Below are 12,895 nucleotides of genomic sequence, written 5' to 3'. Positions count from 1 at the left end.
TTGGTGAATTGATCTTTTTATTATCATATAATGGCCCTCTCTGTCTTTGGTAATCTTCATTGCTCTTAAGTCTACTTTATCTGATATTAAAACAGCCACTCCTGGTTCTCTCTCTTTTTTTAAACTTATTTATTTTGGCTACACTGGGTCTCATTTGCGGCATGCAGGATCTTTAGTTGCGGTATGCAGAGTTCTTAGGAAAGGCATGCAGACTCTTAGTTGCGGCATGCCTGTGGGATCTAGTTCCCCGACCAGAGATCAAAGCTGGGCCCCCTGCATTAGGAGTGTGGAGTCTTACCCACTGGACCACCAGGGAAGTCCCACTCCTGGTTTTCTTTTATCAATGTTTGCATGCTATATCTTTTTCCACCCTTTTAACTTTCAAGCTACCTATACAGTTAAATTTGAAGTGAGTTTCTCATAGACAGCATATAGTTAGGTCATGTTTCTTAATCCATTTTTCCAATCTCTTTTTTAATTAATAGTCTATTTGAGCACTTTTAGGTTTACAGAAAAATAGAGCAGGGAGTACAATGTTCTCATATAGTTCCTAACCTCAGTTTTCTGTGTTAGTATTATGTTCCATTAGTGTGGTATATTTGTTATAATTGGTAAGTCAATATTGATACACTATTATTAACTGAAGTCCATAGTTTACATTAGGATTCACTCTTTGTGTTGTGTGTTGTATGTTGTGTGGGTTTTAACAAATCTATAATGACATGTAGCCACCATTATAGTATCATACAGATTAGTTTCGCTGCCCCTTAAACCTCCTGGGCTCCACCTATTCATCCCACCCTTCTCCCTAACCTCTGGCAACCCCTGATCCTTTTACTATCTCAGCAGGTTTGCCTTTTCCAGAATGTCATATAGTTGGAATCATACAGTATGTAACTTTTTCAGATTGGCTTCTTTCACTCAGTAATATGCATTTAAGGTTCTTCCGTGTCTTTTGACGCTTTGATAGCTCATTTCTTCTTAGCATTGAATAATATTCCATTTGTCTATTTGTACCACGGTTTATTTATCCATTCACCTACTGAAGGACATCTTGGTTGCATCCAGGCTTTGCAATTATGAATAAAGCTGCTTAGAAACATTCGTTTACAGGTCTTTGTGTGGACATAAGTTTTAAGATTTCAATTTCTTTGGGTAAATAACAAGGAGTGTAGTTGCTGGATATGTTTTGTAGGAAGCTGCCAAACTGTCTTCCAAGGTGGCTGTACCATTTTGCATTCCCACCAGCAATGAACGAGGGTTCCTGTTACTCCATATCCTCCCCAGCTTTTGGTGGTGTCCTTGCTCTAGACTGTGGCCATTCTAATAGGTCTATAGTGGTGTCTCGTCGTGCAATATGCATTTCCCTGATATATGATGTGGGGCATCTCTTTATATGCTCATCTACCATCTATATATCTTCTTTGTTGTCTTAAGGTCTTTAGTCCATCTTTAAATTGGGTTGTTCATTTTCCTATTGTTTTGTTTTAAAGAGTTCTTTGTATACTTGGGATAATAGTTCTCCAAAAATGTCCATGTCCTAATCCCTGGAATCCCTGTGAATATGTTACTTACATGGCAAAAGAGACTTAAAAATGTGATTAATCTAAGGACTTTGAATGGGGGAATTATCCTAAATTGTCTGGGTGGGTGTAATCTAATTACATGGGTCCTTAAAATCCGAGAACCTTTGCTGGCAGTGATCAAGGAAGATGTGACAATGAAGAAAGACACAAAGAAATGTAATGTTGGTAGCTTTGAAGACGGAGGACGGGGCCATGAGCCAAGGAATGTGGGTGACCTCATGCAAACAGAGCCTTCAGAGCCTCCAGAAAGGAAAGCAGCCCTTTGGAAACTTTATTTTAGCCCAGTGAGACTCCTATCAGACTTCTAGAACTAAATTTGCATTGTCTAAGCTGCTAAATTGGTGGTAATTTGTTACAATATCAGTAGAAATCTAGTACACTGAAACTTTCTATTTTCCCATCTGTTTCAAGTGTGTTTATAATTACTTATGAAGCATTTTTATCATGACTGCTTTAAAATCTCCGTCAAATAATTCTAACAGGTTACCTTGGTGTTGCCATTTTTTTTTTCGTCTTCAGTTTGAGCTCTTCCTGGCTCTTGGTATGAATACTTTTTGATTGCATCATGGGCATTTTTGCATTATGAGACTCTGGATCTTATTTAAACCATTCGTCAGGAGCTGGCTTTCTCTGACCCCACTGACAGGAGAAGCTGGGGCTGAACCTTGTGACTGCCAGATGCAGGCAGAAGTCAGTTTTCCACTCAGCTTGTGTTGACACCAGAAAGGGGGTGCTCCTCATTAGTGCTGCATGAGGTCTGCCTCCTCACCTGGTCTCCACTGACACTGTGTGGGGAGAGAGGGATACCTCATCACTGGCTGGTAGGGATGAACGTCCAGGATCTCCACTTGGTCTTCTGCGACACCACCTCAGTGGGCGGTATTGGGCACTTCATTTTATCCTTCTGAGGGTGGAGGTCTAGGCTCCCCACTTTGTCTTTGCTGGTGTGGTTGGGGTTAAGGCCAGTTTCTTCTGCAGCTGGAATCGAGTGGTTGTCGTTTGCGTGCTTTGTCTTGTTAGGTTGCTCTTTCCTGATCCTTTGGCTAGAGAAGGATTTGGTTGAGGCTGGCTTTTTTGTTCACGCCATCTGGAATTTCCGATTGCTGGCTTCTTCCGCACTGTCTGGATACATTCATGAGTCAAAAAGGAAACCCAGGGGACTTGCCTGGTGGTGCAGTGGTTAAGAATCCGCCTGCCAATGCAGGGGACACGGGTTCGAGCCCTGGTCTGGGAAGATCCCACATGCCGCGGAGCAACTAGGCCCGTGCACCGCAAGTACTGAGCCTGCGCTCTAGAGTCCGCGAGCCACAACTACTGAAGCCTGCATGCCACAACTAATGAAGCCTGTGCACCTAGAGCCTGTGTTCTAAACAAGAGAAGCCACCGCAATGAGAAGCCCGCGCACCGCAACGAAGAGTAGCCCCTGCTCACCTCCACTAGAGAAAGGCCGTGCGCAGCAATGAAGACCCAACGCAGCCAAAAAATAAATAAATGAATAAATTAAAAATAAATTCTAAAAAAACATAACATTTGTGTAAAAAAAAAAAACCACCCATGAAACTCATCACTGTGTTTTTCCTCAAATCCCAAGGTCCCTAGTCAGTCTGCCTTCATCTCCACCTTTCAGTTTTAAGTTTGCTTTATATATAATGTCCAGGGTTTTTAGTTCTACTGAGAGGGAGGATTGGGGGAAAGGATGCCAACTTTATCATCCCGGAAGTGGAAGTCTGCCTAAAAGATTACTTTCTACATTTTAAAAAAAAATTTTTAATTTTTTGGCCGCACGGCCTGTGGGATCTTAGTTCCCCAACCAGGGATGGAACCTGAGCCCCCTGCAATGGAAGCACGGAGTCTTAACCACTGGACCACCAGGGAAGTCCCTAAAGATCACTTTTTCAGGTTGGCTTTTCTTCTTATAGGTTTTTGGACCATACATTGGCAGATTTTTTTCCAGTTCACATTTTTAATAAAGGTGTAATCCTATGAGGGTTTTGGCTTTATATGCATTTTCAGTCCAGCTCTGATTTGAATGAGCCCCAGGGATTATCTGCATGTAAGTTTTATAACTCAAGCCCCTAGCCCATCAACTCTCCTTGAGCTGCTGCCCATTCACCCCAGTACAGCTACAGCTTCAGCTCATGTCACTGCCAGAATGTTTTTTCAACCTCTCTTATGAACTCAGGTATGAATTTAAACAGATGCTTGCTGTGTTTTAGTTAGCATTTCTGGGTATTTAAAAAATTTATTGTAAAATATACACAACATAAAACTTTCCATTTTAACCATTTCTAAATATACAATTCAGTGGCATTAAGTCCTACTATCATGCAACCATCACGACTATCCATTTGTAGAACTTTTCATCATCCAAACAGAAACTCTGTTCTGGGTGTTTTGAACAAGTTTTTAGGTTATCTGTTTCCTCCTGGTGAAGTGGTAGTCAAAAGACATTTCAGGTGGAAGATACAGCAAGTGAAAAGGATGGAGCTTAGAAGAGTCCTAATACCTGAGAGACAATGGAGTCCAGTTTGACAGGAACCAATACATAGATGGTGTGGTGGGAAGTGATAGATGAGGCTGACAGAATGGGGACAGATTGTGCAGCCCAAGCTAATCCCACTGCAGGTAATGGGGAAAGGAAATTTGTAAATAAGAAATTGAGTTGCTTAGTGTTGTTATTTAGGAAGATTGCTCTAGTAATAGGGAGATCGTGCAGACATAACAGTCCTGTTAGGGGAACCACTGACAGAAACCACCCTCCCTGGCCAGGCACGATAGTAACCACTCGCATGAGTTATCTTACAACAGGAGGTCCTGGTAAGGAACGTGGAACTAACAAGTGACCACCAACCGGAAGAATTCAGGAAAGGTCAAAAGGAGAGAGGTAACTCCAGTCTATATGTCCTGTCAACCTCCCAGAATCCTTCTCGCTGGAATCCATCTTGGCTGAGCGATGCACACCACCAGGAAGGACCCCGAGTCAGAGTGACTGGCCAGAGACAACCCGGAAACTAACCCCATTACCGTAAAACCTGAGACTGCGAGCCACGTGGCAGAGCAGTCCTCCTGGGTTCCCTTACCCTGGTGCTCTTTCCCCTGGGGCGCTGTTTCCCAATAAAGTCTCTTGCTTTGTCAGCACGTGTGTCTCCTTGGACAATTCATTTCCAAGTGTTAGACAAGAGCCCACTCTAGGGCCCTGAAAGGCGTCCCCATTCCTGCAACACTCTTACACTTCCTATTATCCAATGTATGAAAAGTTCGTTGATATATTTTTAGTTTTCTAGTTGTTTACAGCAGGATGTCAAATCCTGCACCAACTCCTCCTCCATGGGTGGAAGCAGAGGACCAGCATAGGGTAGTTGCTAGGTTTCACTCTGGGACTGTATGCGATTGCTCAGGGACTACACATATAGAGCTAGATTGAAAGACAACCAAGGAAGAGAGTACAGGTCAATCTCGACTTTTAAGGAGTGGCCAGAGCAAGGACCAGTGAAAGCAATTAGGAGTTCTTCCTCTTTGTCAAACACCTTTGTTTAAATTATCTCTATGTATTATTATTCATTCCAGATCAGGGATCAGCAATCTACAGCCTGCAGGCCAAATCTGCCCCCCCCCCCCCTACGCGGGCCTCTCACTGCTGTGGCCTCTCCCAGCGGCCGTGGCTCGCGGGCCCAGCCGCTCCGCGGCATGTGGGATCCTCTCAGACCGGGGCACGGACCCGTGTCCCCTGCATCGGCAGGCAGACTCCCAACCACTGCGCCACGGGGGAAGCCCCCACCACTTGTTTTTGCAAATAAAGTTTTACTGTAATACAGCCGCACATTAATTTATGTATATCTCTGGCTACTTTTGTGCTACAATGGCAGAGTTGAATAGTTATGTCACAGGTAGATGGCTGTCAAAGCCTTAAATATTTCCTATCTTGTAGAAAGTTTGCTAAGCCCTGTCCTAGAGGACTGTGGGGACTGAACAGTGAAAAGTGCATGGGATCAGGCAAAAGAAGAAATACCACAAGAAGCCAAGGCAGGAAAATATTTAAGATTAAATGTCTATTAGTTGTAGAAATGCTACACCACCCCATTATCCAATTTTTAGGTTTTCACTCTTCTGATCATTAGATCATTTTTAATGATCGGATTACAGAAGCAGTTATATACATGAAAATGACTAGCTGTTTAAGTAAATGCAGAACTGGGGTATCTGAGAGAACGGTTCCAAATGAGGTGAGTCCTAGACACAGTGGAATACTAGACAGCACACAGATGAATACAGTATCACAATGTATTCCACTAAGTGAAAAAAACTGCTTAAAATATGATTTGTATACCACGATCCCATTTTTGCTGAAGAAAATAATCTGAAAAATTCTACATCAAATTTATTTCTTATATATTTATTGTTTTCTATTTTTTGGACAATGACCATTAATTAATTTTATATCTAGAAGAAGTAAATTTTTCATTTTACTGGGGAAAAAAAAATACACCTCTAATATTGACCAAATCAAAGGCTTAAATCACAACCTTAAATTTGACACAGAGATCTGTCCATCAATACTCTGAATGTATTTCCTCAAATTTCTTTGATAGGAAGAGTTACTGGTTCCCAAGATAAAACTTTAACTGAGAAAAAGAATGAATGGAAAGATTATAAAGGGTTGCTCAGTCATTTATATACCATTAAATTACTTATACACTGATGTTCCTGCATATTTTTTCCAGAGGTTTGCTTTGATATCTTTACTTAATACTACAAGTTCTCTTCAACAGTGAGTATAAAGGCTAATGTGGAATTTGTAGCTTAAGTACAATCTTCCTCTTGTTAGTGAAATTAACCTAAGCATTCTGCCCATTTTTCTGAAATCAAACAACTTACCCACGTGTGTAACTCACCATACCTCCTTTTCTCTCAAGAAAAGGTCTAAAATTTTAAAATATTCTAACACTGGAAAAAAATAGCAAACAAATAAGAGACTGAATGATATTGCAAGAACTGCTACCTTCAAAGCTTGGCATAGGTATTAAATTTCTGCTTCTCACACGTTTCTGCACATGCTTAAATATTAATAAGGACCCTGTAGCCAAATATACATGGTAACTAAATCCAAAGTTCAGAAGACTGCAGCTTTTACAATACAAATGCACCCTTCAGTACATGAATAAAGAACATTAGGACAGAGATCCTGAGAACTACAAATAAAAAAAGAAAAGAATCATGTGTTTACAATGAATATTGCTCCAAAAAATGCAATGTAGATTATTATCTGACATGAATAAACGTACATATACATTCTCTGTTTTCCCTTTTGTCCACCCTTTTACAGTGTTCACAAAGATAAACCTGCATATTTCTCATCTTGGAGGCACCCTAGTGTACCAGAAAGATGGAACGTTGACAGCCTGGTATCATTTACTCTGTGATCTCAGGCAAGTACTTAGAAAAACAAAATCCATCTGAGTCTAAACCTCATTTGAAAAATGGAGAGAATAACAACAATAATAACAAAACCAATTGCCTTATTTATTTATTATTATTACTTTTAAAATAAATTTCTTTGTTTTTGGCTGCGTTGGGTCTTCGTTGCTGAGCATGGGCTTTTCTCTAGTTGCGGCGAGCGGGGGCTACTCTTTGTTGTGGTTGGCGTGCTTCTCATTGCGGTGGCATCTTTCGTTGCAGAGCATGGGCTCTAGGCGCACGGGCTTCAGTAGTTGTAGCATGAGGGCTCAGTAGTTTTGGCTCACAGGCTCTAGAGCGTAGGTTCAGTAGCTGTGGCACACAGGCTTAGTTGCTCCGTGGCATGTGGGATCTTCCCAGACCAGGGCTCGAACCAGTGTCCCCTGCATTGGCAGGCGGATTCTTAACCACTGCGCCACCAGGGAAGTCCTTGCTTTACTTAACATAAAAAGCATTTCCCATAGTTATTAGATACAAAGGATAAAAACTTTTATATTAATGGGCTTGGTATGTAGCAGGATGTGTTAATTCCTTTCCCTTCTGGCACTCTCTTGCAATTACAAATCAAGTGCTGTTAGAAATATAATTCATCTGAACTCAGTAAGAGATACCCAACTGACTGAAATGTCTCCTTCACTGTCTTAAGTTTTCTCAATCATGTTTTTGGTCTACTTGTTCCATTATGCAGTCCTCTCTCCTTGAATAAAAACGTAAAAGCAAAACAGAAGTCAAATAATGCTGACTGCTTTCTTTTTTTTTTTTTTTTTCTGACTGCTTTCTTGATCATGGCAATGTGACATTCTCAGCCATTACCATACGTCCTTCTGTGTTAACCTTGTTGCTCTGTAAAATTTCAATTACTGCAGATATGTATGGGAATAAATGCTGCTTTTTGTATATAAGACAATCTGGCTGGGAGGTTAAAAGGCAATGTCCTGGGAGTTCCCTGGTGGCCTAGTGGTTAGGATTCTGGGCCACCAGATTCATGGCCCGGGCTCAATCCCTGGTCGGAGAACTGAGATTCTGCAAGCTGTGTGCCCCCCTTCTCCCCAAAAAGGCAATGTTCTATTTTAACTGAGTCTGAGAAAGGCAACATATAAGATAAACTGCATGTTTTAAGACTGACTTTCAGACTGAATAATTCAACAATCAGTTAATCAGAAATTACCCCTTTTTATGTTTGTTTTAGAAGAAAAATATAAAAGTTACTTGTTATTAAAGAGTGAAGAATATTAAGGAATCAGATAATTTACTATTAAAATGTAATTATATTTTAGAATTCTCTTTTGAATATTTAAATGCTTTTTTTTTTCTTTTTGGCCACATGGCTTGTGGCTTATGGCTTATGGGATCCTAGTTCGCTGACCAGGTATCGAACCTGTGCCCCCTGCAGTGGAAGCACGGAGTCCTAACCACTGGACCACTAGGGAATTCCCTTAAATGCTATTAAGTAAAACTTTCTAAGAAATTTGGTTATTGGCATATGAAATTATTACAAATTTACCAACGGTTACAGATATGAACATATTCATGTAAAGAAGCCAGGGAATTGATCATCTCAGAGTATATGAAAAAGAAATGAAAGCCAAGAGGGATAACTTCCCAAACAAATGAACCTAGTTAATTAATTATTTATTTTTGGCTGCGTTGGGTCTTCGTTGCTGCACACAGGCTTTCTCTAGTTGCGGTGAGTGGGAGCTACTCTTTGTTGCAGTGCACGGGCTTCTCATTGTGGTGGCTTCTCTTGTTGCACAGCACGGGCTCTAGGCACGTGGGCTTCAGTAGTTGTGGCACGAGGGCTCAGTAGTTGTGGCTCACGAGCTCTAGAGCACAGGCTCAGTAGTTGTGGTGCACGGGCTTAGTTGCTCCGTGGCATGTGGGATCTTCCCGGACCAGGGCTGGAACCCGTGTCCCCTTCATTGGCAGGCGGATCCTTAATCACTGCACCACCAGGAAGTCCCCAGATGAACCTCGTTAAAATCCTCAGGATTTTAGATGAGAAAATTGAGGGATGGTTCTGTCTCCTGACTCCCCAAAAGCCCTACAGAGGATACGTGACTTCCTTCTGCATCCTAAAAAGGAACAGCTACTCCTCCAAAACTGAGGCCCCTATGTTTTCCATACCTAGGAAATAGCATTTATTTTATTTTTAAAAAATTTTCAGGGTTGTGGGCATATTCCAAACTTTCTTTTCTCTTTTTAATGAGAATCCCTGCCATAGAATGTTACTGTTACTGATGGGAGGTATCTTACTCCTCAAGGGTTTGGGTAGAAAAAGATGCAAATCACTGCTATAGAGACTCAGGTACAATAAAACATTGGTTCCTATGGTCTATTTATCACATGTAGAAGTCCAATTCTCATTTGTAAAAAATTCCAGAAATTCAGAATATTTGAAAAATATTTTTTAAAAAAAGTATCATTTTATTTGTACACTTAAGTTGTACATAGAAACTGAAAATACAGTTCTGTAAAACTGAAAGAACTGCCAGGGAAAAGGGAGGGTGTTACCTTTTATTGACTGATCATTAAGGAAGTTAGAGAAATAAAACAAAAACACAATAAAATGTTTAAAAAATTAAAGAACATTTTCCAGGTACAAATTTTATAAATACAAAACAAATTCACAAATTACTTTGAATGCTAAATAAATATCTAGTTAATAAACTCAGACTCAATACCTCCAGCCAGCACTGGTACAGCACTTCAAGGAATAAAGCTGGATTCATTCATGTATAGTGTTGAAAGAATCTGCTTATTAAACAATTCTTAGACGTATACACTTTTTTCTAAACTGTGCTATTATGGAAGATTTATCTGTGTAGGTAAATCTCCCTTAATACCACACTTCTAAAAAAAAGTCAATGACAAAATAAATCATGGGTGAAAAAATATTTTTTGAGATACTGGGACACATGAATGATCTCAAAATGCACAAAAAACTCTGTAAACCAGTACTGTAGCCAATACATCTATCCAATTTATTAGATACTGAACAAAACTGTAGCAAAGGAAATCTTTCCTACATTCTCCTGAGTGCTTAATATTAAAGTTGAGAATATAGTGCAGGCCACACTTCAATGTGGTCAATCAGTTGTTATTGCTTTATACATATATGTCTGCTTTAGAGCATGATTTAATGTTCCATTTTCATGAACAATTTGTTTTCTTCAAATATATCCTTTAGAAAGACAGAATCAGATTCGTGACTTTTTTGCAACTGGTGGTGTGCTAACTTGATCCACATTCCCAGGTGTGATGGTGAGTCCAAGTTTTTGAGCCTGAATATGAAAAAATGCTTGCAGCCTAGTTCCAGCTTTTGCTTCACTTGTGTTACGAGGGTTGTACTCAAAGCAGTTCGAAAACATTAACTCAATATCATCGATAAACTCAGCTAGAATGAAAAAACCAAATGAGATAAGAATGAAAGTAAATTATAAATACAATCTTTGTATATCTGGAAATGTCATTAAGAAAACAGAAGTCCACATTTTTCTTTAGAAATTGAAGACTCTGAAACAAGCTGGCAGAACTGAAGCTTAAAATTGTTTATAAATACTTTATAAAATGGTTTTATTGAAATTATACAATTATTTAGAGGTATTTTATATAACTAAAAAGAACATCTATTAAGATGAGATTCTATAAAATATCTTTAACTCATTCAATCCCCATCCATCTTTCATTTCCATATATGCATACATGGCATCTTAGGGATTTCTTGGGATGCCATCTACACAATTACATTAATATACATCATTTAAATAAAAAGAAAAACAGCCTTTACCTCCTTAAAGGAAAATAATTATCAGAGAAAAACATAAATTACTCACATGCTAGTTTATATTCACATTTGTTCACTTTTTCACGAATTATATTTAAGGCAATGGGCTTTTTGATGATGTCATAATAGTCTGGGACCTGTAAAATAATTCAAGTATTATCTCTCCTATAGAAAATTTATTGAAGATAAGTAGTCAAATACATGCAAGTTTTGCCCTTAAAAGCAACTGAATATTAACTTCTGAATACTATTATTCCATTAAAATTACATAATACATTTCAGTCATTGTAATGCTGTAAAAGCTTATTTGATACTATAAAAAATGTTAACAATGTATTGTGAAAAAACAGATTATGGGTTTGCTTGTGTGTTCTCTTCCTTTCTCTGACTCTCTCTATATAGATACATAAATGTATTTATAAAGAAATTTCTGTAATGACCATGACTGCATTTGTAATAAAGAATAAAATACATGTAACAAAACTTAATTCAGCACAAAACTACTCAGGAAAAATAAGTTACAGTTCAACTGAGAGTTAATTTTTTTTTTGTTGTTAAATATTTATTTAGTTTTGGCAGCGTCGAGTCTTAGTTGCGGCGCGTGGGCTTCCCTCTAGTTGCCCCACGTGGGCTTAGTTGCCCCGTGGCATGTGGGATCTTAGTTCCCCATCCAGGGATGGAACCTGTGTCCCCTGTGTTGGAAGGTGGATTCTTAACCACTGGACCGCCAGGGAAGTCCCAGAGAGTTAATTTTTATAAGACACTATTCAATGTTAATTAATCTTTCATATTCTGGTTCTAGAATTCTCAAAGTAGAATTTTGATGATGTCACTTTTTCATTGAGAAACCTTCACCTGATACTGACAAGTGAGGCCCTTTACAATCTAGTTGTGTCTGAGCCCCTCTAACACACCCTCTGCTCCATTCAAGCCATCCATCATTCCCATATTCTCATTTCTAGGTCTTAACTTGTTGTTCCCTCTTCCTAAAATGCCCTCATTCCATTTCTCACTGTTGAAATTCCATCTTTCTTCAGTGACCAAATCAAATAGTTCTTCCATAAAAAAACTTTCTAATTCCTGCTATTCCTTCCCCCTGAAATGCTCAAATCAATTCCTTCTCTTCTCTGCTTCTGAAAGACCATTAAACTTATAGTATAACTAACACTGTCCTACCTCTGCTATGGCACATCATACTCTGTCATACCTATATAAAAATAACAGCTCAAATCCCTTAGTTAGGTTAGGCTATCTCTGTTATTCAAGAGTACCCATCTTTTACATCAGTGTTTCTCAAAATGCTGTCCTTGGACCAGCACCATCAGCATCATTTGGGGACTTGTCAGTAATGCAAATGGCTGGGCATCATCCCAGACCTAGTGAAACAGACTGGGGTGGGGCCCAGTCTGCTGTGTTTTAACAAGCCCTCCATTGATTGTGGTGTACGCTAAAGTTTAAGAAACACTGTTTTACATAATAGAAATGCCAATAATGGTACTCAGTTGAATCAACTCTATTCATATTCATTACACAGAATAAAAAGTGAGGTTATTTCAACACACGGTCATCATTTATAAGAATCAGTCACAGGGGCTTCCCTGGTGGTGCAGTGGTTAACAATCCACCTGCCAATGCAGGGGACATGGGTTCAAGCCCTGGTCCGGGAAGATCCCACATGCCGTGGAGCAACTAAGCCCGTGCACCACAACTACTGAGCCTGCGCTCTAGGGCCCGCGAGCCACAACCACTGAGCCCACGTGCCACAACTACTGAAGCCAGCGTGCCTAGAGCCCATGCTCCGCAATGAGAGAAGTCACCGCAATGAGAAGCCCGTGCACCACAACAAAGAGTGGCCCCCTCTCGACGTAACTAGAGAGAGCCCACGTGCAGCAATGAAGACCCAATGCAGCCAAAGATAAATAAATTAATTAATTAATTTAAAAAAAAAGAATCAGTCACAGGACTAGAAGGGACTGAGGAGACTATGCTAGCTCCATTTTTTTCAATATAGGAACAAACGTTCCAAGATTTGTTTTGTTTTTTAAGTAGACAGTGACTAAACAAGTATTTT

At 39.7% G+C, this 12,895-nt stretch overlaps 1 protein-coding gene across 2 annotated transcripts in view; it reads right to left on the bottom strand.

Moving 5' to 3' along the window:
- Positions 1-9,474: 9,474 nt before the first annotated feature.
- The window catches only part of BAZ1A (bromodomain adjacent to zinc finger domain 1A), a 94,350-nt gene continuing 90,929 nt past the window's right edge, over positions 9,475-12,895 (bottom strand). For both annotated transcript variants that reach the window (XM_082853373.1, XM_082853374.1), the window contains 2 exons: positions 10,874-10,961; positions 9,475-10,434 (listed from right to left, as the gene is read on the bottom strand). In XM_082853373.1, coding sequence (XP_082709499.1) covers positions 10,238-10,434; positions 10,874-10,961 — 285 coding nt within the window. In that variant the 3' untranslated portion in view covers positions 9,475-10,237. The remainder of the gene's footprint in view (positions 10,435-10,873; positions 10,962-12,895) is intronic.

The sequence above is a fragment of the Leucopleurus acutus genome, assembly GCF_964270905.1.
Source record: "Leucopleurus acutus genome assembly, chromosome: 1".
NCBI classification, from domain to species: domain Eukaryota; kingdom Metazoa; phylum Chordata; class Mammalia; order Artiodactyla; family Delphinidae; genus Leucopleurus; species Leucopleurus acutus.
Note: the sequence above shows the minus strand (reverse complement) of the source record. Positions and strands in the feature narration are given on the sequence as shown.